General features: G+C 49.8%; 1 protein-coding gene across 2 annotated transcripts in view; it reads left to right on the plus strand.

Moving 5' to 3' along the window:
• LOC144675560 (beta-1,4-galactosyltransferase 3-like) overlaps window positions 1-22,440 on the plus strand; it is a 118,208-nt gene extending 95,768 nt beyond the window's left edge. The window contains exons 4-6 of one of the 2 annotated variants that reach the window (XM_078536233.1): window positions 16,366-16,488; window positions 19,543-19,615; window positions 22,332-22,438. In XM_078536233.1, coding sequence (XP_078392359.1) covers window positions 16,366-16,488; window positions 19,543-19,615; window positions 22,332-22,421 — 286 coding nt within the window. In that variant the 3' untranslated portion in view covers window positions 22,422-22,438. Of the gene's footprint in view, window positions 1-16,365; window positions 16,489-19,542; window positions 19,616-22,331 lie in introns of both variants that reach the window. The other variant, XM_078536234.1, reaches the window with a different exon arrangement.
• The last annotated feature ends 3,105 nt before the right edge of the window (window positions 22,441-25,545 follow it).

Genomic DNA, 25,545 nt, shown 5'->3' on the forward strand with positions numbered 1-25,545 from the left:
AGTGTTCCTTCACAACCGGGCTCACACACACAGACTGAAATCACTATTAAAGGAGTGTTCCTTCACACCCGGGCTCACACACACACTGAAATCACTATTAAAGGAGTGTTCCTTCACACCCGGGCTCACACACACTGAAATCACTATTGATGGAGTGTTCTTTCACACCCGGACTCACACACGCACACCCTGAAATCACTATTAAAGGAGTGTTCCATCTCACCCGGTCTCACACACACACTGAAATCACTATTAAAGGAGTGTTCCTTCACACCCGGGCTCACACACACACCCTGAAATCACTATTAAAGGAGTGTTCCTTCACACCCGGGCTCACACACACACTGAAATCACTATTAAAGGAGTGTTCCTTCACACCCGGGCTCACACACACATCCTGAAATCACTATTAAAGGAGTGTTCCTTCACACCCGGACTCACACACACACACACTGAAATCACTATTAAAGGGGTGTTCCTTCACACCCGGGCTCACACATACACTGAAATCACTATTAAAGAAGTGTTCCTTCACACCCGGGCTCACACACACTGAAATCACTATTAAAGAAGTGTTCCTTCACACCCGGGCTCACACACACTGAAATCACTATTAAAGAAGTGTTCCTTCACACCCGGGCTCACACACACGGAAATCACTATAACTGGAGTGTTCCTTCACAGCCAAGTTTACACACATACGCTGATATCACTATTAAAGGAGTGTTCCTTCACACCCGGGCTCACACACACTGAAATCACTATTAAAGGAGTGTTCCTTCACACCCGGGCTCACACACACTGAAATCACTATTAACGGATTGTTCCTTCACACTCGAGCTCACACACACACTGGAATCACTATTAAAGGAGTGTTCCTTCACACCCGGGCTCACACACACTGAAATCACTATTAACGGAGTGTTCCTTCACAGCCAGGTTTACACACCCACTGAAATCACTCTTTAAGGAGTGTTCCTTCACACCCGGACTCACACACACTGGAATCACTATTAAAGGAGTGTTCCTTGACACCCGGGCTCACACACGCACTGAAATCACTATTAAAGGAGTGTTGCTTCACACCCGGACTCTCACACACTGAAATCACTATTAAAGGAGTGTTCCTTCACACCCGGGCGCACACACACACTGAAATCACTATTAAAGGAGTGTTCCTTCACACCCGAGCTCACAGACACTGAAATGACTATTAATGGAGTGTTCCTTCACACCCGGGCTCACACACACACTGAAATCACTATTATAGGAGTGTTCCTTCACACCCGTGCTCACACACACACTGAAATCACTATTAACGGAGTGTTCCTTCACACCCAGGCTCACACACACACACTGAAATTTCTATTAAAGGAGTGTTCCTTCACACCCGGGCTCACACACACTGAAATCACTATTAAAGGAGTGTTCCTTCACACCCGGGCTCACACACACACTGAAATCACTATTAAAGGAGTGTTCCTTCACACCCGGGCTCACACACTGACTGAAATCACTATTAAAGGATTGTTCCTTCACACCCGGGCTCACACACACTGAAATCACTATTAAAGTAGTGTTCCTTCACACCCGGGCTCACACACACTGAAATCACTATTATTGGAGTGTTCCTTCGCACCCGGGCTCACACACACACACTGAAATCACTATTAAAGGAGTTTTCCTTCACACCCGGACTCACACACACACTGAAATCACTATTAAAGGAGTGTTCCTTCACACCCGGGCTCACACCCACACTGAAATCGCTATTAAAAGAGTTTTCCTTCACACCCGGGCTCACATACACACACTGAAAACAATATTAGAGGAGTGTTCCTTCACACCCGGGCTCACACACACTGAAATCACTATTAAAGGAGTGTTCCTTCACACCCGGGCTCACACACACTGAAATCACTATTAATGGAGTGTTCCTTCCCACCAGGACTCACACACACACTGAAATCACTATTAAAGAAGTGTTACTTCACACCCGGGCTCACACACACTGAAATCACTATTAAAGGAGTGTTCCTTCACACCCGGGCTCACACACACTGAAATCACTATTAATGGAGTTTTCCTTCCCACCAGGACTCACACACACACTGAAATCACTATTAAAGGAGTGTTCCTTCACACCCGGACTCACACACACCTGAAATCACTAGTAAAGGAGAGTTCCTTCACACCCCGGCTCACACGCACTGAATTCACTATTAAAGGAGAGTGCCTTCACACCCTGACTCAGACACACACTGAAATCACTATTTAAGGAGTGTTTCTTCACACCCGGGCTCACACACACACTGAAATCACTATTAATGGAGTGTTCCTTCACAACCGGGCTCACACACAAACTGAAATCACTATTAAAGGAGTGTTCCTTCACTCCCGGGCTCACACACACTGAAATCGCTATTAAAGGAGTGTTCCTTCACACCCGGGCTCACATATACTCACTGAAAACAATATTAAAGGAGTGTCCCTTCACACCCGGGCTCAGACACACTGAAATCTCTGTTAAAGGAGTGTTCATTCACACCCGGGCTCACACACACTGAATTCACTATTAAAGGAGTGTTCCTTCACAACAGGACTCACACACACACTGAAATGACTATTAAAGGAGTGTTCCTTCACACCCGGACTCACACACACACTGAAATCACTATTAAAGGAGTGTTGCTTCACTCCCGGACTCACACACACACTGAAATCACTATTAAAGGAGTGTTCCTTCACACCCGGACTCACACACACACTGAAATCACTATTTAAGGAGTGTTCCTTCACACCCGGACTCACACACACACTGAAATCACTATTAAAGGAGTGTTCCTTCACACCCGGACACACACACACACACTGAAATCACTGTTAAAGGAGTGTTCCTTCACACCCGGACTCACACACACACTGAAATCACTATTAAAGGAGTGTTCCTTCACACCCGGGCTCACACACACACTGAAATCACTATTAAAGGAGTGTTCCTTCACACCCGGGCTCACACACACACTGAAATCATTATTAAAGGAGTGTTCCTTCACACCCGGGCTCACACACACTGAAATCACTATTAAAGGAGTGTTCCTTCACAAGCGGGCTCACACACACAGACTGTAATCACTATTAAAGGAGTGTTCCTTCACACCCGGGCTCACACACACACTGAAATCACTATTAATGGAGTGTTCCTTCACACCCGGGCTCACACACACTGAAATCACTATTAATGGAGTGTTCTTTCACACCCGGACTCACACACGCACAAACTGAAATCACTATTAAAGGAGTGTTCCTTCACACCCGGACTCACACACACACTGAAATCACTCTTAAAGGAGTGTTCCTTCACACCCGGACTCACACTCACTGAAATCACTATTAAAGGAGTGTTCCTTCACACCCAGAATCTCACACACACAGTGAAATAACTATTAAAGGAGTGTTCCTTCACAATCAGGTTTACACACACACTGAAATCACGATTTAATGAATGTTCCTTCACACCCGGGCTCACACACTCACTGAAATCACTATTAAAGGAGTGTTCCTTTACACCCGGACTCACACACACACACACACACACACAGAAATCACTATTAACGGAGTGTTCCTTCACACTCGGGCTGACACACACACCCTGAAATCACTATTAAAGGAGTGTTCCTTCACACCCGGGCTCACACACGCACACTGAAATCACTATTAAGGAGTGTTCCTTCACACCCGGACTCACACACACACACACAGAAATCACTATTAAAGGAGTGTTCCTTCACACTCGGGCTCACACACACACCCTGAAATCCCTATTAATGGAGTGTTCCTTCACACCCAGGCTCACACACACTGAAATCACTATTAAAGAAGTGTTCCTTCACACCGGGCTCACACACACACTGAAATCACTATTAAAGGAGTGTTCATTCACACCCGAGCTCACACACACTTAAATCAGTATAAAAGGAGTGTTCCTTCATTCCCGGGCTCACACACACACACACTGAAATCAGACATAAAGGAGTGTTCCTTCACACCCGGGCTCACACACACACTGAAATCACTATTAAAGGATTGTTCCTTCACACCCAGGCTCTCACACACACACTGAAATCACGATAAAAGGAGTGTTCCTTCACACCCGGACTCACACAGACTGAAATCACTATTAAAGGAGTGTTCCATCACACGCGGGCTCACACACACACTGAAATCACTATTAAAGGATTGTTCCTTCACACCCGGGCTCACACACACACCCTGAAATCACTATTAAAGGAGTGTTCCTTCACACCCGGGCTCACACACACACTGAAATCACTATTAAAGGAGTGTTCCTTCACACCCGGGCTTACACACACATCCTGAAATCACTATTAAAGGAGTGTTCCTTCACACCCGGAATCACACACACACACACTGAAATCACTATTAATGGAGTGTTCCTTCAACTCGGGCTCACACACAAACCCTGAAATCACCATTAAAGGGGTGTTCCTTCACACCCGGTCTCACACACACTGAAATCACTATTAAAGAAGTGTTCCTTCACACCTGGGCTCACACACACTGAAATCACTATAACTGGAGTGTTCCTTCACAGCCAAGTTTACACACATACGCTGATATCACTATTAAAGGAGTGTTCCTTCACACCCGGGCTCACACACACTGAAATCACTATTAAAGGAGTGTTCCTTCACACCCCGGCTCACACGCACTGAATTCACTATTAAAGGAGTGTTCCTTCACAACAGGACTCACACACACACTGAAATCACTATTAAAGGAGTGTTCCTTCACACCCTGACTCACAGTCACACTGAAATCACTATTTAAGGAGTGTTCCTTCACACCCGGACTCACACACGCACTGAAATCACTATTAAAGGAGTGTTGCTTCACTCCCGGACTCTCACACACACTGAAATCACTATTAAAGGAGTGTTCCTTCACACCCGGACTCACACACACACTGAAATCACTATTAAAGGAGTGTTCCTTCACACCCGGACTCACACACACACTGAAATCACTATTAAAGGAGTGTTCCTTCACACCCGGACTCACACACACACACTGAAATCACTGTTAAAGGAGTGTTCCTTCACACCCGCACTCACACACACACTGAAATCACTATTAAAGGAGTGTTCCTTCACACCCGGGCTCACACACACACTGAAATCACTATTAAAGGAGTGTTCCTTCACACCCGGGCTCACACACACACTGAAATCATTATTGAAGGAGTGTTCCTTCACACCCGGGCTGACACACACTGAAATCACTATTGAAGGAGTGTTCCTTCACAAGCGGGCTCACACACACAGACTGAAATCACTATTAAAGGAGTGTTCCTTCACACCCGGGCTCGCACACACACTGAAATCACTATTAAAGGAGTGTTCCTTCACACCCGGGCTCACACACACTGAAATCACTATTAATGGAGTGTTCTTTCACACCCGGACTCACACACGCACACACTGAAATCACTATTAAATGAGTGTTCCTTCACACCCAGGCTCACACACACACTGAAATCACTATTAAAGGAGTGTTCCTTCACACCCGTACTCACACACACTGAAATCACTATTAAAGGAGTGTTCCTTCACACCCGGACTCACACACACACACTTAAATCACTATTAAAGGAGTGTTCCTTCACACCCGGACTCACACTCACTGAAATCACTATTAAAGGAGTGTTCCTTCACACCCAGAATTTCACACACACAGTGAAATAACTATTAAAGGAGTGTTCCTTCACAATCAGGTTTACACACACACTGAAATCACGATTTAATGAATGTTCCTTCACTCCCGGGCTCACACACACACTGAAATCACTATTAAAGGAGTGTTCCTTCACACCCGGACTCACACACACACACACAGAATTCACTATTAAAGGAGTGTTCCTTCACACTCGGGCTCACACACACACCCTGAAATCACTATTAAAGGAGTGTTCCTTCACACCCGGGCTCACACACACACACTGAAATCACTATTAAGGAGTGTTCCTTCACACCCGGACTCACACACACACACACACAGAAATCACTATTAAAGGAGTGTTCCATCACACTCGGGCTCACACACACACCCTAAAATCACTATTAAAGGAGTGTTCCTTCACACCCAGGCTCACACACACTGAAATCACTATTAAAGGAGTGTTCCTTCACACCCGGGCTCACACACACTGAAATCACTATAAAAGGATTGTTTCTTCACACCCGGGCTCACACACACTGATATCACTATTAAAGGAGTTTTCCTTCACACCCGGGCTCACACACACACTGAAATCACTATCAAAGTAGTGTTCCTTCACACCCGGACTCACACACACTGAAATCACGAATAAAGGTGTGTTCCTTCACACCCGGACTCACACACACTGAAATCACTATTAAAGGAGTGTTCCTTCACACCCGGACTCACACACACTGAAATCACTATTAAAGGAGTGTTCCTTCACACCCGGACTCACACACACACTGAAATCACTGTTAAAGGAGTGTTCCTTCACACCCAGGCACACACACACACTGAAATCACTATTAAAGGAGTGTTCCTTTACACCCGGACTCACACACACTGAAATCACTATTAAAGGAGTGTTCCTTCACACCCGGAAGTACACACACACACTGAAATCACTATTAAAGGAGTGTTCCTTCACACCCGGACTCACGCACACGCTGAAATCTCTATTAAAGGAGTGTTCCTTCACACTCGGACTCACACAGACTGAAATCACTATTAAAGGAGTTGTCCTTCACACCCGGGCTCACACACACACTGAAATCACTATTAAAGGAGTGTTCCTTCACACCCGGACTCACACACGCTGAAATCACTATTAAAGGAGTGTTCCTTCACACCCCGACTCACACACACTGAAATCACTATTAAAGGAGTGTTCCTTCACACCCGGACTCTCAAACACACTGTAATCACTATTAAAGGAGTGTTCCTTCACACTCCGACTCACACACACACACGGAAATCACTATTAAAGGAGTGTTCCTTCACACCCGGGCTCACACACACACACTGAAATCACTATTAAAGGAGTGTTCCTTCACACCCGGACTCACACACACACACTGAAATCACTATTAAAGGAGTGTTCCTTCACACCCGGGCTCACACACACACTGAAATCACTATTAAAGGAGTTTTCCTTCACGCCCGGACTCACACACATACTGAAATCACTATTAAAGGAGTGTTCCTTCACACCCGGGCTCACACACACACTGATATCACTATTAAAGGAGTTTTCCTTCACACCCGGGCTCACACACGCACTGAAATCACTATCAAAGGAGTGTTCCTTCACACCCGTACTCACACACACTGAAATCACGAAAAAAGGAGTGTTCCTTCACACCCGGTCTCACACACACTGAAATCACTATTAAAGGAGTGTTCCTTCACACCCGGACTCACACACACTGAAATCACTATTAAAGGAGTGTTCCTTCACACCCGGACTCACACACGCGCTGAAATCACTGTTTAAGGAGTGTTCCTTCACACCCAGCCTCACACACACACTGAATTCACTATTAAAGGAGTTATCCTTCACACCCGGACTCACACACATTGAAATCACTATTGAAGGAGTGTTCCTTCACACCCGGGCTCACACACACTGAAATCACTATTAAAGGAGTGTTCCTTCACACCCAGGCTCACACACACACTGAAATCACTATTAATGGAGTGTTCCTTCACACCCGGGCTCACACACACACACTGAAATCACTATTAAAGGAGTATTCCTTCACACCCGTAATCACACACACACTGAAATCACTATTACAGGCATGTTCTTTCACACCCGGGCTCACACACACACACACTGAAATCACTATTAAAGGAGTGTTCCTTCACACCCTGGCTCTCACACACATTGAAATCACTATTGAAGGAGTGTTCCTTCACACCCGGTCTCTCACACACATTGAAATCACTATTAACGGAGTGTTCCTTCACACCCGGGCTCACACACACACTGAACTCAATATTAAAGGAGTGTTCCTTCACACCCGCACTCACACACACACTGAAATCACTATTAAAGGAGTGTTCCTTCACACTCGGGCTCACACACACACACTGAAATTTCTATTAAAGGAGTGTTCCTTCACACCCGGGCTCACACACACTGAAATCACTATTAAAGGAGTGTTCCTTCACACCCGGGCTCACACACACACTGAAATCACTATTAAAGGAGTGTTCCTTCACACCCGGGCTCACACACACACTGAAATCACTATTAAAGGATTGTTCCTTCACACCCGGGCTCACACACACTGAAATCACTATTAAAGTAGTGTTCCTTCACACCCGGGCTCACACACACTGAAATCACTATTATTGGAGTGTTCCTTCACACCCGGGCTCACACACACACACTGATATCACTATTACAGGAGTTTTCCTTCACACCCGGACTCACACACACACTGAAATCACTATTAAGTTAGTGTTCCTTCACACCCGGGCTCACACCCACACTGAAATCGCTATTAAAGGAGTGTTCCTTCACACCCGGGCTCACATACACACACTGAAAACACTATTAGAGGAGTGTTCCTTCACACCCGGGCTCACACAAACTGAACTCACTATTAAAGGAGTGTTCCTTCACACCCGGGCTCACACACACTGAAATCACTATTAATGGAGTGTTCCTTCCCACCAGGACTCACACACACACTGAAATCACTATTAAAGAAGTGTTCCTTCACACCCGGGCTCACACACACTGAAATCACTATTAAAGGAGTGTTCCTTCACACGCGGGCTCACACACACTGATATCACTATTAATGGAGTGTTCCTTCCCACCAGGACTCACACACAAACTGAAATCACTATTAAAGGAGTGTTCCTTCACTCCCGGGCTCACACACACTGAAATCGCTATTAAAGGAGTGTTCCTTCACACCCGGGCTCACATACACTCACTGAAAACACTATTAAAGGAGTGTTCCTTCACACCCGGGCTCAGACACACTGAAATCTCTGTTAAAGGAGTGTTCATTCACCCCCGGGCTCACACACACTGAAATCACTATTAAAGGAGTGTTCCTTCACACCCGGACTCACAGTCACACTGAAATCACTATTAAAGGAGTGTTCCTTCACACCCGGACTCACACACACACTGAAATCACTATTAAAGGAGTGTTGCTTCACTCCCGGACTCACACACACACTGAAATCACTATTAAAGGAATGTTCCTTCACACCCGGACTCACACACACACTGAAATCACTATTAAAGGAGTGTTCCTTCACACCCGGACTCACACACACACTGTAATCACTATTAAAGGAGTGTTCCTTCGCACCCGGACTCACACACACACACTGAAATCACTGTTAAAGGAGTGTTCCTTCACACCCGGACTCACACACACACTGAAATCACTATTAAAGGAGTGTTCCTTCACACCCGGGCTCACACGCACACTGAAATCACTATTAAAGGAGTGTTCCTTCACACCCGGGCTCACACACACACTGAAATCATTATTAAAGGAGTGTTCCTTCACACCCGGGCTCACACACACTGAAATCACTATTAAAGGAGTGTTCCTTCACAACCGGGCTCACACACACAGACTGAAATCACTATTAAAGGAGTGTTCCTTCACACCCGGGCTCACACACACACTGAAATCACTATTAAAGGAGTGTTCCTTCACACCCGGGCTCACACACACTGAAATCACTATTAATGGAGTGGTCTTTCACACCCGGACTCACACACGCACACACTGAAATCACTATTAAAGGAGTGTTCCTTCACACCCGGACTCACACACACACTGAAATCACTATTAAAGGAGTGTTCCTTCACACCCAGGCTCACACACACACTGAAATCACTATTAAAGGAGTGTTCCTTCACACCCGTACTCACACACACTGAAATCACTATTAAAGGAGTGTTCCTTCACACCCGGACTCACACACACACACTTAAATCACTATTAAAGGAGTTTTCCTTCACACCCGGACTCACGCACACATAAATCACTATTAAATGAGGATTCCTTCACACCCGGGCTCACACACACACAGAAATCACTATTAAAGGAGTGTTCCTTCACACCCGGGTCACACACACTGAAATCACTATTAATGGAGTGTTCCTTCACACCCGGGCTCATACAGACTGAAATCACTATTAAAGGAGTGTTCCTTCACACCCGAGCTCACATACTCACTGAAATCACTATTAAAGGAGTGTTCCTTCACACCCGGGCTCACATAGACTGAAATCACTATTAAAGGAGTGTTCCTTCACACCCGGACTCACACACACACTGAAATCACTATTAAAGGAGTGTTCCTTCACACCCGGGCTCACACACACTGAAATCACTATTACAGGGGGGTTCCTTCAGCCCCGGGCTCACACACACTGAAATCACTATTAATGGAGTGTTCCTTCACACCCGTGCTCACACACACACACTGAAATCAATATTAAAGGAGTGTTCCTTCACACCTGGGCTCACACACACTGAAATCACTATTAAAGGGGCGTTCCTTCGCACCCAGGCTCACACACACTGAAATCACTATAAAAGGATTGTTTCTTCACACCCGGGCTCACACACACTGATATCACTATTAAAGGAGTTTTCCTTCACACCCGGGCTCACACACACACTGAAATCACTATCAAAGGAGTGTTCCTTCACACCCGGACTCACACACACTGAAATCACGAATAAAGGAGTGTTCCTTCACACCCGGACTCACACACACTGAAATCACTATTAAAGGAGTGTTCCTTCACACCCGGACTCACACACACTGAAATCACTATTAAAGGAGTGTTCCTTCACACCCGGACTCACACACACACTGAAATCACTGTTAAAGGAGTGTTCCTTCACACCCAGGCTCACACACACACTGAAATCACTATTAAAGGAGTGTTCCTTTACACCCGGACTCACACACACTGAAATCACTATTAAAGGAGTGTTCCTTCACACCCGGAAGTACACACACACACTGAAATCACTATTAAAGGAGTGTTCCTTCACACCCGGACTCACGCACACGCTGAAATCTCTATTAAAGGAGTGTTCCTTCACACTCGGACTCACACAGACTGAAATCACTATTAAAGGAGTGTTCCTTCACACCCGGGCTCACACACACACTGAAATCACTATTAATGGAGTGTTCCTTCACACCCGGACTCTCAAACACACTGTAATCACTATTAAAGGAGTGTTCCTTCACACCCCGACTCACACACACACACACGGAAATCACTATTAAAGGAGTGTTCCTTCACACCCGGGCTCACACACACACACTGAAATCACTATTAAAGGAGTGTTCCTTCACACCCGGGCTCACACACACACCCTGAAATCACTATTAAAGGAGTGTTCCTTCACACCCGGGCTCAAACACACACTGAAATCACTATTAAAGGAGTGTTCCTTCACACCCGGGCTCTCACACACACTGAAATCACTATTAAAGGAGTGTTCCTTCACACCCGGGCTCGCACACTCTGAAATCACTATTAAAGGAGTGTTCCTTCACACCCGGGCTCACACACACACACACACACACTGAAATCAATATTAAAGGAGTGTTCCTTCACACCCGGGCTCTCACACACAATCTGAAATCACTATTAAAGGAGTGTTCCTTCACACCCGGGCTCACACACACACACACACTGATATCACTTTTAAAGGAGTGTTCCTTCACACCCGGGCTCTCACACACACACACTCTGAAATCACTATTAAAGGAGTGTTCCTTCACACCCGGATCACACACACTGAAATCACTATTAATGGAGTGTTCCTTCACACCCGGGCTCACACAGACTGAAATCACTATTAAAGGAGTGTTCCTTCACACCCGAGCTCACATACTCACTGAAATCACTATTAAAGGAGTGTTCCTTCACACCCGGGTTCACACACACTGAAATCACTATTAAAGGGGCGTTCCTTCAGCCCCGGGCTCACACACACTGAAATCACTATTAAAGGAGTGTTCCTTCACACCCGTGCTCACACACACACACTGAAATCACTATTAAAGGAGTGTTCCTTCACACCTGGGCTCGCACACACTGAAATCACTATTAAAGGGGCGTTCCTTCACACCCGGGCTCACACACACTGAAATCACTATAAAAGGAGTGTTTCTTCACACCCGGGCTCACACACACTGAAATCACTATAAAAGGAGTGTTTCTTCACACCCGGGCTCACACACACACTGAAATCACTATCAAAGGAGTGTTCCTTCACACCCGGACTCACACACACTGAAATCACGAATAAAGGAGTGTTCCTTCACACCCGGACTCACACACACTGAAATCACTATTAAAGGAGAGTTCCTTCACACCCGGACTCACACACACTGAAATCACTATTAAAGGAGTGTTCCTTCACACCCGGACTCACACACACACTGAAATCACTGTTAAAGGAGTGTTCCTTCACACCCAGCCTCACACACACACTGAAATCACTATTAAAGGAGTGTTCCTTTACACCCGGACTCACACACACTGAAATCACTATTAAAGGAGTGTTCCTTCACACCCGGACGTACACACACACACTGAAATCACTATTAAAGGAGTGTTCCTTCACACCCGGATTCACACACACTGAAATCACTATTAAAGGAGTGTTCCTTCACACCTGGGCTCACACACACACACTGAAATCACTATTAAAGGAGTGTTCCTTCACACCCGGACTCGCGCACACACTGAAATCACTATTAAAGGAGTGTTCCATCACACCCGGGCTCACACACACACTGAAATCACTATTAAAGGAGTGTTCCTTCACACCCGGACTCACACACACTGATATCACTATCAAAGGAGTGTTCCTTCACACCCGGACTCTCAAACACACTGTAATCACTATTAAAGGAGTGTTCCTTCACACCCCGACTCACACACACACACGGAAATCACTATTAAAGGAGTGTTCCTTCACACCGAGGCTCACACACACACACTTAAAACACTAATAAAGGAATGTTCCTTCACACCCGGACTCACACACACACACTGAAATCACTATTAAAGGAGTGTTCCTTCACACATGGGCTCACACACACACTGAAATCACTATTAAAGGAGTTTTCCTTCACACCCGGACTCACACACATACTGAAATCACTATTAAAGGAGTGTTCCTTCACACCCGGACTCACACATGCACTGAATTCACTATTAAAGGAGTTATCCTTCACACCCGGACTCACACACATTGAAATCACTATTGAAGGAGTGTTCCTTCACACCCGGGCTCACACACACTGAAATCACTATTAAAGGAGTGTTCCTTCACACCCGGGCTCACACACACACTGAAATCACTATTAATGGAGTGTTCCTTCACACCCGGGCTCACACACACACACTGAAATCACTATTAAAGGAGTATTCCTTCACACCCGTAATCACACACACACTGAAATCACTATTAAAGGCATGTTCTTTCACACCCGGGCTCACACACACACACACACTGAAATCACTATTAAAGGAGTGTTCCTTCACACCCTGGCTCTCACACACATTGAAATCACTATTAAAGGAGTGTTCCTTCACACCTGGGCTCACACACACACTGAAATCACTATTAAAGGAGTGTTCCTTCACACCCGGACTCACACACACACTGAAATCACTATTAAGGAATGTTCTTTCACACCCGGGCTCACACACACACTGAAATCACTATTAAAGGAGTGTTCCTTCACTCCCGTGCTCACACAGACACACACATTGAAATCACTATTAAAGGAGTGTTCCTTCACACCCGGTCTCTCACACACATTGAAATCACTATTAACGGAGTGTTCCTTCACACCCGGGCTCACACACACACTCAACTCACTATTAAAGGAGTGTTCCTTCACACCCGGGCTCTCACACACACTGAAATCACTATTAAAGGAGTGTTCCTTCACACCCGGGCTCGCACACTCTGAAATCACTATTAAAGGAGTGTTCCTTCACACCCGGGCTCACACACACAAACACACACACTGAAATCACTATTAAAGGAGTGTTCCTTCACACCCGGGCTCTCACACACAAACTGAAATCACTATTAAAGGAGTGTTCCTTCACACCCGGGCTCACACACACACACACACTGAAATCACTATTAAAGGAGTGTTCTTTCACACCCGGGCTCACACACACACACACTCTGAAATCACTATTAAAGGAGTGTTCCTTCACACCCGGGCTCACACACACACACACACACACACTGAAATTACTATTAAAGGAGTGTTCCTTCACACCCGGGCTCACACACACTAAAATCACTATTAAAGGAGTGTTCTTTCACACCCGGGCTCACACACACACTGAAATCACTATTTAATGAATGTTCCTTCACACCCGGGCTCACACACACACACACTGAAATCACTATTAAAGGAGTGTTCCTTCACACCCAGGCTCTCACACACACACACTGAAATCACTATTAAAGGAGTGTTCCTTCACACCTGGGCTCACACACACACACTTAAAACACTAATAAAGGAATGTTCCTTCACACCCGGACTCACACACACACACTGAAATCACTATTAAAGGAGTGTTCCTTCACACACGGGCTCACACACACACTGAAATCACTATTAAAGGAGTTTTCCTTCACACCCGGACTCACACACATACTGAAATCACTATTAAAGGAATGTTCCTTCACACCCGGACTCACACATGCACTGAATTCGCTATTAAAGGAGTTATCCTTCACACCCGGAGTCACACACATTGAAATCACTATTGAAGGAGTGTTCCTTCACACCCGGGCTCACACACTCTGAAATCACTATTAATGGAGTGTTCCTTCACACCCGGGCTCACACACACACACTGAAATCACTATTAAAGGAGTATTCCTTCACACCCGGAATCACACACACACTGAAATCACTATTAAAGGCATGTTCTTTCACACCCGGGCTCACACACACACACACACTGAAATCACTATTAAAGGAGTGTTCCTTCACACCCTGGCTCTCACACACATTGAAATCACTATTAAAGGAGTGTTCCTTCACACCCGGGCTCACACACACACTGAAATCACTATTAAAGGAGTGTTCCTTCACACCCGGACTCACACACACACTGAAATCACTATTAAAGGAATGTTCTTTCACACCGGGGCTCACACACACACTGAAATCACTATTAAAGGAGTGTTCCTTCACTCCCGGGCTCACACAGACACACACATTGAAATCACTATTAAAGGAGTGTTCCTTCACACCCGGTCTCTCATACACATTGAAATCACTATTAACGGAGTGTTCCTTCACACCCGGGCTCACACACACACTGAACTCACTATTAAAGGAGTGTTCCTTCACACCCGGGCTCTCACACACACTGAAATCACTATTAAAGGAGTGTTCCTTCACACCCGGGCTCACACACACACACACTCTGAAATCACTATTAAAGGAGTGTTCCTTCACACCCGGGCTCACACACACACACACTCTGAAATCACTATTAAAGGAGTGTTCCTTCACACCCGGGCTCACACACACACACACACACACACACTGAAATCACTATTAAAGGAGTGTTCCTTCACACCCGGGCTCACACACACTAAAATCACTATTAAAGGAGTGTTCTTTCACACCCGGGCTCACACACACACTGAAATCACTATTTAATGAGTGTTCCTTCACACCCGGGCTCACACACACACACACTGAAACCACTATTAAAGGAGTGTTCCTTCACACCCAGGCTCTCACACACACACACTGAAATCACTATTAAAGGAGTGTTCCTTCACACCTGGGCTCACACACACACACTGAAATTACTATTAAAGGAGTGTTCCTTCGCACCCGGGCTCACACACACACTAAAATCACTATTAAAGGAGTGTTCCTTCTCACCCGGACTCACACACACTGAAATCACTATTAAAGGAGTGTTCCTTCTCACCCGGGCTCACACACACACTGAGATCACTATTAAAGGAGTGTTCCTTCACACCCGGACTCACACACACTGAAATCACTATTAAAGGAGTGTTCCTTCACACCCGGACTCACACACACACTGAAATCACTATTAAAGGAGTGTTCCTTCACACCCGGCCTCACACACACTGAAATCACTATTAAAGGAGTGTTCCTTCACACCCGGGCTGACACACACTGAAATCACTATTAAACGAATGATCCTGAATAAATATTTATCTTCATATTATTTGTGAACCTTCCTTTGTTTTTCCCTTGCAGACTTCCATACAAGACATACTTTGGTGGGGTGTCAGCCGTTACTCCAGAACAGTATCTCCAGATGAATGGCTTCCCCAATGAATATTGGGGCTGGGGTGGTGAGGATGATGACATAGCGACCAGGTAAACCCTTCCCCACCTGTTCACCCTTCGTAGATTCCCGTCTGTAACCCTCTCCCAGGTTTCTGTTATTCTCTATATAAACCACTCCGAACCCCTCGGATTAGATTCCAGTCTGTAACTCACTCCCGGGTATCTGTTATTCTATACATAAACCACCCTGAACCCCTCGATTATTTCCTGTCTGTAACTCACTCCCGGGTATCTGTTATTCTATATATAAACCACCCCAAACCCCTCGATTAGATTCCAGTCTGTAACTGACTCCCGGGTATCTGTTATTCTTTCTATAAACCAACCCGAACCCCTCGATTAGATTCCAGTCTGTAACTCACTCCCGGGTATCTGTTATTCTTTCTATAAACCAACCCGAACCCCTCGATTAGATTCCAGTCTGTAACTCACTCCTGGGTATCTGTTATTCTATATATAAACCACCCCGAACCCCTCGATTAGATTCCAGTCTTTAACTCACTCCCGGGTATCTGTTATTCTATATATAAACCACCCCGAACCCCTCGATTAGATTCCAGTCTGTAACTCACTCCCGGGCATCTGTTATTCTATATATAAACCACCCCGAACCCCTCGATTAGATTCGAGAATGTAACTCACTCCCGGGTATCTGTTATTCTATATATAAACCAACCCAACCCCTCGATTAGATTCCAGTCTGTAACTCACTCCCGGGTATCTGTTATTGTATATATAAACCACCCCGAACCCCTCGATTAGATTCCAGTCTGTAACTCACTCCCGGGTATCTGTTATTCTATATATAAACAACCCCGAACCCCTCGATTAGATTCCAGTCTGTAACTCACTCCTCAGTATCTGTTATTCTATATATAAACCACCCCGAACCCCTCGATCAGATTCCAGTCTGTAACTCACTCCCGGGTATCTGTTATTCTGTATATAAACACCCCGAACCCCTCGAATAGATTCCAGTCTGTAACTCACTCCCGGGTTTCTGTTATTCTATATATAAACCACACCGAACCCCTCGATTAGATTCCAGTCTGTAACTCACTCCCGGGTATCTGTTATTCTATATATAAACCACCCCGAACCCCTCGATTAGATTCCAGTCTTTAATCACTCCCGGGTATCTTTTTTTTAAATTCATTCGTGTGATGTGGGCTTCACTAGCTCAGCCAACATGTACTGGCCATCCCTAATTGCCCACAGCGCTGTTAGGGAGGGAGTTCCGGGATTTTGACCCAGCGACAGTGAAGGAACGGCCGATATATTTCCAAGTCAGGATGGTGAGTGGCTCGGAGGGGAACTTTCAGGTGGTGGTGTTCCCATCTATCTGCTGCCCTTGTCCTTCTAGATGGCAGTGGTCGTGGGTTTGGAAGGTGCTGTCGAAGGAGCCTTGGTGAATTCCTGCAGTGCGTCTTGTAGATGGTACACACACTGCTGCTACTGTGCGTCGGTGGTGGAGGGAGTGAATGTTTGTGGATGTGGTGCCGATCGAGCCGGGGCTGCTTTGTCCTGGATGGTGTCGAGCTTCTTGAGTGTTGTGGGAGCTGCACTCATCCAGGCAAGTGGGGTGTATTCCATCACACTCCTGACTTGTGCCTTGTAGATGGTGGACAGGCTTTGGGGAGTCAAGGAGGTGAGTTACTCATCGCAGGATTCCCAGCCTCTGACCTGCTCTTGTAGCCACTGTATTTACATGTCCAGTCCAGTTCAGTTTCTGGTCAATGGTAACCCCCAGGATGTTGATAGTGGGGGAATCAGTTATAGTAATGCCATTGACCATCAAGGGGCGATGGTTGGATTCTCTCTTGTTGGAGATGGTCATTGCCTGACACTTGTGTGGCGTGAATGTTACTTGCCGCCTGTCAGCCCTGAGCCTGGATATTGTCCAGGTCTTGCTGCAATTGGGCATGGACTGCTGTATATAAACCACACTGAACCCCTTGATTAGATTCCCGTCAGTAACTCACTCCCAGGTTTCTGTTATTCTATATATAAACCACCCCGAGCTCCTCGATTAGATTCCAGTCTGTAACTCACTCCCGGGTATCTGTTATTCTATATATAAACCACCCCGAACCCCTCGATTAGATTCCAGCCTGTAAATGACCCCGGGTATCTGTTATTCTATATATAAACCACCCTGAACCCCTCGATTAGATTCCAGTCTGTACCTCACTCCCGTGTATCTGTTATTCTATATATAAACCCATCCCGAACCCCTCGATTAGATTCCAGTCTGTAACTCACTCCCGGGTATCTGTTATTCTATATATAAACCCATCCCGAACCCCTCAATTAGATTCCAGTCTGTAACTCACTCCCGTGTATCTGTTATTCTATATATAAACCCCACCGAACCCCTCAATTAGATTCCAGTCTGTAACTCACTCCCGTGTATCTGTTATTCTACATATAAACCCATCCCGAACCCCTCAATTAGATTCCAGTCTGTAACTCACTCCCGGGTATCTGTTATTCTATATATAAACCCATCCCGAACCCCTCAATTAGATTCCAGTCTGTAACTCACTCCCGTGTATCTGTTATTCTATATATAAACCCCACCGAACCCCTCGATTAGATTCCAGTCTGTAACTCACTCCCGTGTATCTGTTATTCTATATATAAACCCACCCCGAACCCCTCGATTAGCTTCCAGTCTGTAACTTACTCCCGGGTATCTGTTATTCTATATATAAACCACCCCGAACCCCTCGATTAGCTTCCAGTCTGTAACTCACTCCCGGGTGAAAGCAGAGACAGCCTGGAGTTGCGATATCAAGGTGTGCAGAGACAGGAACTGAGAGCGACTGAAGGGGACGAGGGAGAGACTGGATGTCAGAGATCAAGAGTAAAAGGAAAAGAATTGGCCGAAAAAGACAGAAATAGGGAGAGGGAACGAGACTGTCTGAGATTGAGGGGGAAGAGAGAGAGACTGAAGTAGAGAGATTGAGGGGGAGAGAGTTCTTGGATTGTCTGATCATCATTGTCGATTGTTCCTGTTGTCTTGTTGATGTTTCTATTGTTCTCATTTTCATTCATATATCATTCTCTCTTCCATTCCCTCACTCCTGTCTGCCTTCCTATATTGCTCCCTCTCATTCTGTCTCCTTCAATGTTCCAGGAACGTCATTTTTTAAAGGTAAGTTTTATACTGTCACTCAGTAATCCCTCACCCCCCAGCACCCTGTGTTACTGACTGTATCTCTACTGATGCTAATCCAGCTCCCTCACACTGTCACTCAGTAACCCCTCTCCCCCCAGCGCCCTGTGTTACTGACTGTATCTCTACTGATGTTAATCCAGCTCCCTCACACTGTCACTCAGTAACCCCTCTCCCCCAGCGCCCTGTGTTACTGACTGTATCTCTACTGATGTTAATCCAGCTCCCTCACACTGTCACTCAGTAACCCCTCTCCCCCCAGCATCCTGTCTTACTGACTGTAACTTTACTGTGAACTATCTCTGCCTCTCTCCCTCCTCCCTTCCATCATCACCTCTTTCCTGCTAAGAATCTCCCTCATCAACTCTCTCCACTTCTCTCCCTTCCCTTCTCCATCTCCCCTTACTTCTCTCTTTTCTTCCCCCCCCACCACCCTCTCCCTCATATGCTTTTTCCCCTCTCTCCCTCCGCCCTCTCGCTCACACACTCCCCTATCTCGATCCCCTTATGGCCCAGCGGATGGTAAATGCTGAGTTGTTCAAATCCCAGTGAGAAACTTGGACCAACGGCCACAACGATTTTACAATTTGTATTTATTTCGAGATGCGTGCCTGAATTCAGTAGTAATAAGACCACTGAGTCTTATAGGTTTCTTACAAATCTAAACTAAACCTTTATTAATAAAAAAATAAATGATTTTAAGCACATACATCGGTTTCCAAGTTACCACTCTGGTAACTCCAAGCTCCCCATGTTAATCTCACCCCCAGTTACATCTCTGTTAAGGAAACAGTAAAACACACAGGTTTTAAACAGACCCAGGCAAAGTGACACAATGCCCTGAACACTTCAGTTTGTGCAGACAGCAGTTTGAGGCTTAGAGTCTGGATGCTTTTCATGCTTGTTAGATCTTAGAATTCCTCCTTCTTGCACATAACCCCGTCTCCTTTCTACAGGTTTCTCCCTTTTTAATGTAAATCCCCATTGTCCCAATATGTGTCTTTTCAACACTACTTTTCTAATAATCGTCTTTCATTGTACCAATTTTAATCAGTAAGCTTTGGGAAAAGTAAACACACTGATTGGCTTCTTCTGGCCAAGTGTAACATTTCACACTCTCTTTTGAAATCAAATGACTCTGGTTCATCTAAAAGTGCAAAATTTCCCATTACATCTTTATCGATTTAACAATTCAAACCTGACTTCTCTTCTGGTACATTAAAGCCTTCAGACCAGCCGCCTTTAGTTCAGTTAAGTCCCACACACACAAACACATCCCCTATTCCTACCTTACAATAAATTCCAATAACATTATGAAAATTATTATGTTTTGCTGACAATCCCTCCATCTCTCCCTCTTACTCCCTTTCTCTGCCACTACCCCCTGATCATCTGCTCTCTCCCCTTTCTCTCTCCCTCCCTCTCCATCTCACCCCTCCCCCTCTCTCCTTTTCTCATGTCCCTCTCCCTCCTCTCTGTTGCAGCCCCCCTCCATAGAGAACCTTGAACACTGAGCTCTCCCCTCCCTCTCTAATCCCTTCTCTCCCCTCCCTCTTCCCTCTTTCTCTCCCCTCCCTCTCTACTCCTCCTATCCCCTCCCTCTCTACTCTTCCTTTCCCCTCTCTCCTCATTCTCTCTCTACCCCCTCTCTCCCCTCCCTCTAACTCTTTTCCCACCCTCTCTACCCCTTCTATCCCCTCCCCCTCTACCCCCTTTCACCTCCCTCATTCTCTGTCCTCATTTCCCTCCCTCTCTCTCCACTCTTCTTCTCTCCCCTCCCTCCTCTCCCCCGCTCCCCTCACACGCTCTACCCTCACGCCCTCTCTCTCCACTCTCTCCCTCCCCTCCCTCTTACCCCCTGCCTTCCCTCTCACCTCCTCCCCTCCATCTCTCCCCCACTCCTTCTTTCTCCTCTCCCTCTCTCTCCCCACCTCCCCTCCCTCCCCATAGTGACTCCATACACTGACCTTTCCCCTCCCTCTCTCCCCGCCACTCACTCCTCTCCCTCTCTCCCCGTCACTCCCTCTCTCCCCCTCCCTCTCCACAGTGACTCCCTACACTGGCCTCTCCCCTCCCTCTCTCCCCCTCCCTCTCCACAGTGACTCCCTACACTGACCTCTCCCCCTCACTCCCTCCCCTCCCTCTCTCCCCCTCCCTCTCCACAGTGACTCCCTACACTGACCTCTCCCCCTCACTCCCTCTCTCCCCCTCCCTCTCCACAGTGACTCCCTACACTGACCTCTCCCCCTCACTCCCTCCTCTTCCTCTCTCCCCCTCCCTCTCCATAGTGACTCCCTACACTGACCTCTCCCCCTCCCTCTCTCTCCCCCTCCCTCTCCACTTCCTCTCCCCTTCCTCTCTCCCCCTCCCTCTCTCCTTCCTCTCTCCCCCTCCCTCTCCACAGTGACTCCCTCCCCTCTCTCTCTCCCTCTCCAGTGACTCCCTCCCCTCCCTCTCTTCCTCTACATAGTGACTCCCTACACTGACCTCTCACCCTCCCTCTCTCTCCCCCTCCCTCTCCCCTCCCTCTCTCCCTCTCCACAGTGACACCCTCCCCTCCCTCTCTCCCCCTCCCTCTCCACAGTGACTCCCTCCCCTCCCTCTCTCCCCCTCCCTCTCTCCCCCCCCTCCCTCTCTCCCCCTCTCTCCCCCTCCCTCTCCACAGTGACACTGACCCCTCTGCTCTCCTACACAGGCTGCAATTGGCCGGTATGCGGATTTCCCGCCCTCCCCTCTCGCTGGGACGATACAAAATGATCAAACACAAACTGGACAAGGGCAATGAGGAGAATCCAAAAAGGTAGGGTGGGCGACGGCGGGGGTGGGGGTCGGGGTTGGGGGATGGGTGGGGGTGGGCGATGGTGGGTGTGTGGTGTGGGCAATGGTGGGGGGTGGGCGATGGTGGGGGTGGGCGATGGTGGGGGTGGGGGGTGGGTGAGGGTGGGGGTGGGGGGTGGGCGATGGTGGGGGTGGGGGGTGGGCGATGGTGGGTGGGCGATGGTGGGTGGGCGATGGTGGGGGGTCGGGGTTGGGGGATGGGTGGGGGTGGGCGATGGTGGGGGTGGGGGATGGTGGGGGTGGGGGGTGGGCGATGGTGGGGGTGGACGATGGTGGGTGGGCGATGGTGGGGGTGGGGGATGGGCGGGGGTGGGGTGTGGGCGATGGTGGGTGGGTGATGGTGGGTGTGGGGGGTCGGGGTTGGGGGATGGGCGGGGGTGGGGGGTGGGCGATGGTGGGTGTGGGGGGTGGGTGATGGTGGGGGGTGGGCGATGGTGGGTGTGGGGGGTAAGTGATGGTGGGGGGTGGGCGATGGTGGGGGTGGGGGATGGGCGGGGGTGGGCGATGGTGGGGGTGGGCGATGGTGGGTGTGGGGGTGGGTGATGGTGGGGGGTGGGCGATGGTGGGTGTGGGGGGTGGGGGATGGTGGGGGGTGGGCGATGGTGGGTGGGGGATGGTGGGTGTGGGGGGTGGGGGATGGTGGGGGGTGGGTGATGGTGGGGGGTGGGCGATGGTGGGTGTGGGGGTGGGTGATGGTGGGGGTTGGGCGATGGTGGGTGTGGGGGTGGGTGATGGTGGGGGGTGGGCGATGGTGGGTGTGGGGGTGGGTGATGGTGGGGGTGGGCGATGGTGGGTGTGGGGGTGGGTGATGGTGGGGGGTGGGCGATGGTGGGGGTGGGTGATGGTGGGGGGTGGGCGATGGTGGGGGTGGGTGATGGTGGGTGTGGGCGATGGTGGGGGGTGGGTGATGGTGGGGGCGGGCGATGGTGGGGGTGGGCGATGGTGGGGGTGGGTGATGGTGGGGGTGGGTGATGGTGGGGGTGGGCGATGGTGGGGGTGGGTGATGGTGGGGGGTGGGCGATGGTGGGTGTGGGGGGTGGGTGATGGTGGGGGGTGGGCGATGGTGGGGGGTGGGGGGTGGTGGGGGTGGGGGATGGTGGGGGTGGGCGATGATGGGGGTGGGGGGTGGGGGATGGTGGGGGTGGGCGATGGTGGGGGTGGGCGATGGTGGGTGATGGTGGGGGGTGGTGATGGTGGGGGTGGGTGATGGTGGGGGTGGGGGATGGTGGGGGTGGGCGATAGTGGGGGTGGGTAATGGTGGGGAGTGGGCGATGGTGGATGTGGGGGGTGGGTGATGGTGGGGGGTGGGCGATGGTGGGGGTGGGGGGTGGGCGATGGTGGGGGTGGGCGATGGTGGGTGGGCGATGGTGGGGGGTCGGGGTTGGGGGATGAGTGGGGGTGGGGGGTGGGCGATGGTGGGGGTGGACGATGGTGGGTGGGCGATGGTGCGGGTGGGGATGGGCGGGGGTGGGGTGTGGGCGATGGTGGGTGGGTGATGGTGGGTGTGGGGGGTGGGCGATGGTGGGTGGGCGATGGTGGGTGTGGGGGGTCGGGGTTGGGGGATGGGCGGGGGTGGGGGGTGCGCGATGGTGGGTGTGGGGGGTGGGTGATGGTGGGGGGTGGGCGATGGTGGGTGTGGGGGGTAAGTGATGGTGGGGGGTGGGCGATGGTGGGGGTGGGGGATGGGCGGGGGTGGGGTGTGGGTGATGGTGGGGGTGGGCGATGGTGGGTGTGGGGGGTGGGTGATGGTGGGGGGTGGGCGATGGTGGGTGTGGGGGGTGGGGGATGGTGGGGGGTGGGCGATGGTGGGTGGGGGATGGTGGATGTGGGGGGTGGGGGATGGGCGATGGTGGGTGTGGGGGTGGGTGATGGTGGGGGGTGGGCGATGGTGGGGGTGGGTGATGGTGGGGGGTGGGCGATGGTGGGTGTGGGGGTGGGTGATGGTGGGGGGTGGGCGATGGTGGGTGTGGGGGTGGGTGATGGTGGGAGGTGGGCGATGGTGGGGGTGGGCGATGGTGGGGGTGGGTGATGGTGGGGGGTGGGCGATGGTGGGTGTGGGGGGTGGGTGATGGTGGGGGTGGGCGATGGTGGGGGTGGGCGATGGTGGGGGTGGGCGATGGTGGGGGTGGGCGATGGTGGGGGTGGGTGATGGTGGGGGGTGGGTGATGGTGGGGGTGGGCGATGGTGGGGGTGGGTGATGGTGGGGGGTGGGCGATGGTGGGTGTGGGGGTGGGTGATGGTGGGGGGTGGGCGATGGTGGGGGTGGGTTAAGGATGGGGGGTGGTGGGGGTGGGGGATGGTGGGGGTGGGCGATCGTGGGGTGGGGGTGGGTGATGGTGGGGGGTGGGCGATGGTGGGGGTGGGGTGGGCGATGGTGGGTGTGGGGGGTGGGGTGATGGGGGGGTGGGCGATGGTGGGGGTGGGTGATGGTGGGGGTGGGGTGGGCGGTGGTGGGGGTGGGTGATGGTGGGGGTGGGCGATGGTGGGGGTGGGGTGGGCGATGGTGGGGGGTGGGCGATGGTGGGGGGTGGGCGATGGTGGGGGTGGGGTGGGCGATGGTGGGTGTGGGGGTGGGCGATGGTGGGGGGGGGGGTGGGCGATGGTGGGGGTGGGGTGGGCGATGGTAGGTGTGGGTGATGGTGGGGGTGGGCGATGGTGGGGGTGGGTGATGGTGGGGGTGGGGGTGGGTGATGGTGGGGGGTGGGCGATGGTGGGGGTGGAGGTGGGTGATGGTGGGGGGTGGGTGATGGTGGGGGGTGGGCGATGGTGGGTGTGGGGGTGGGCGATGGTGGGTGTGGGGGGTGGGCGATGGTGGGGGTGGGGTGGGCGATGGTGGGGGTGGGGGTGGGTGATGGTGGGGGGTGGGCGATGGTGGGTGGGCGATGGTGGGGGTGGGGTGGGTGATGGTGGGGGTGGGCGATGGTGGGTGTGGGGGGTGGGCGATGGTGGGTGTGGGGGGTGGGCGATGGTGGGGGTGGGGTGGGCGATGGTGGTGGGCGATGGTGGGGGTGGGGTGGGCGATGGTGGGGGTGGGGGTGGGTGATGGTGGGGGTGGGCGATGGTGGGTGGGC

Source organism: Cetorhinus maximus, unplaced genomic scaffold, assembly GCF_964194155.1.
Source record: "Cetorhinus maximus unplaced genomic scaffold, sCetMax3.hap1.1 HAP1_SCAFFOLD_1009, whole genome shotgun sequence".
NCBI lineage: Eukaryota > Metazoa > Chordata > Chondrichthyes > Lamniformes > Cetorhinidae > Cetorhinus > Cetorhinus maximus.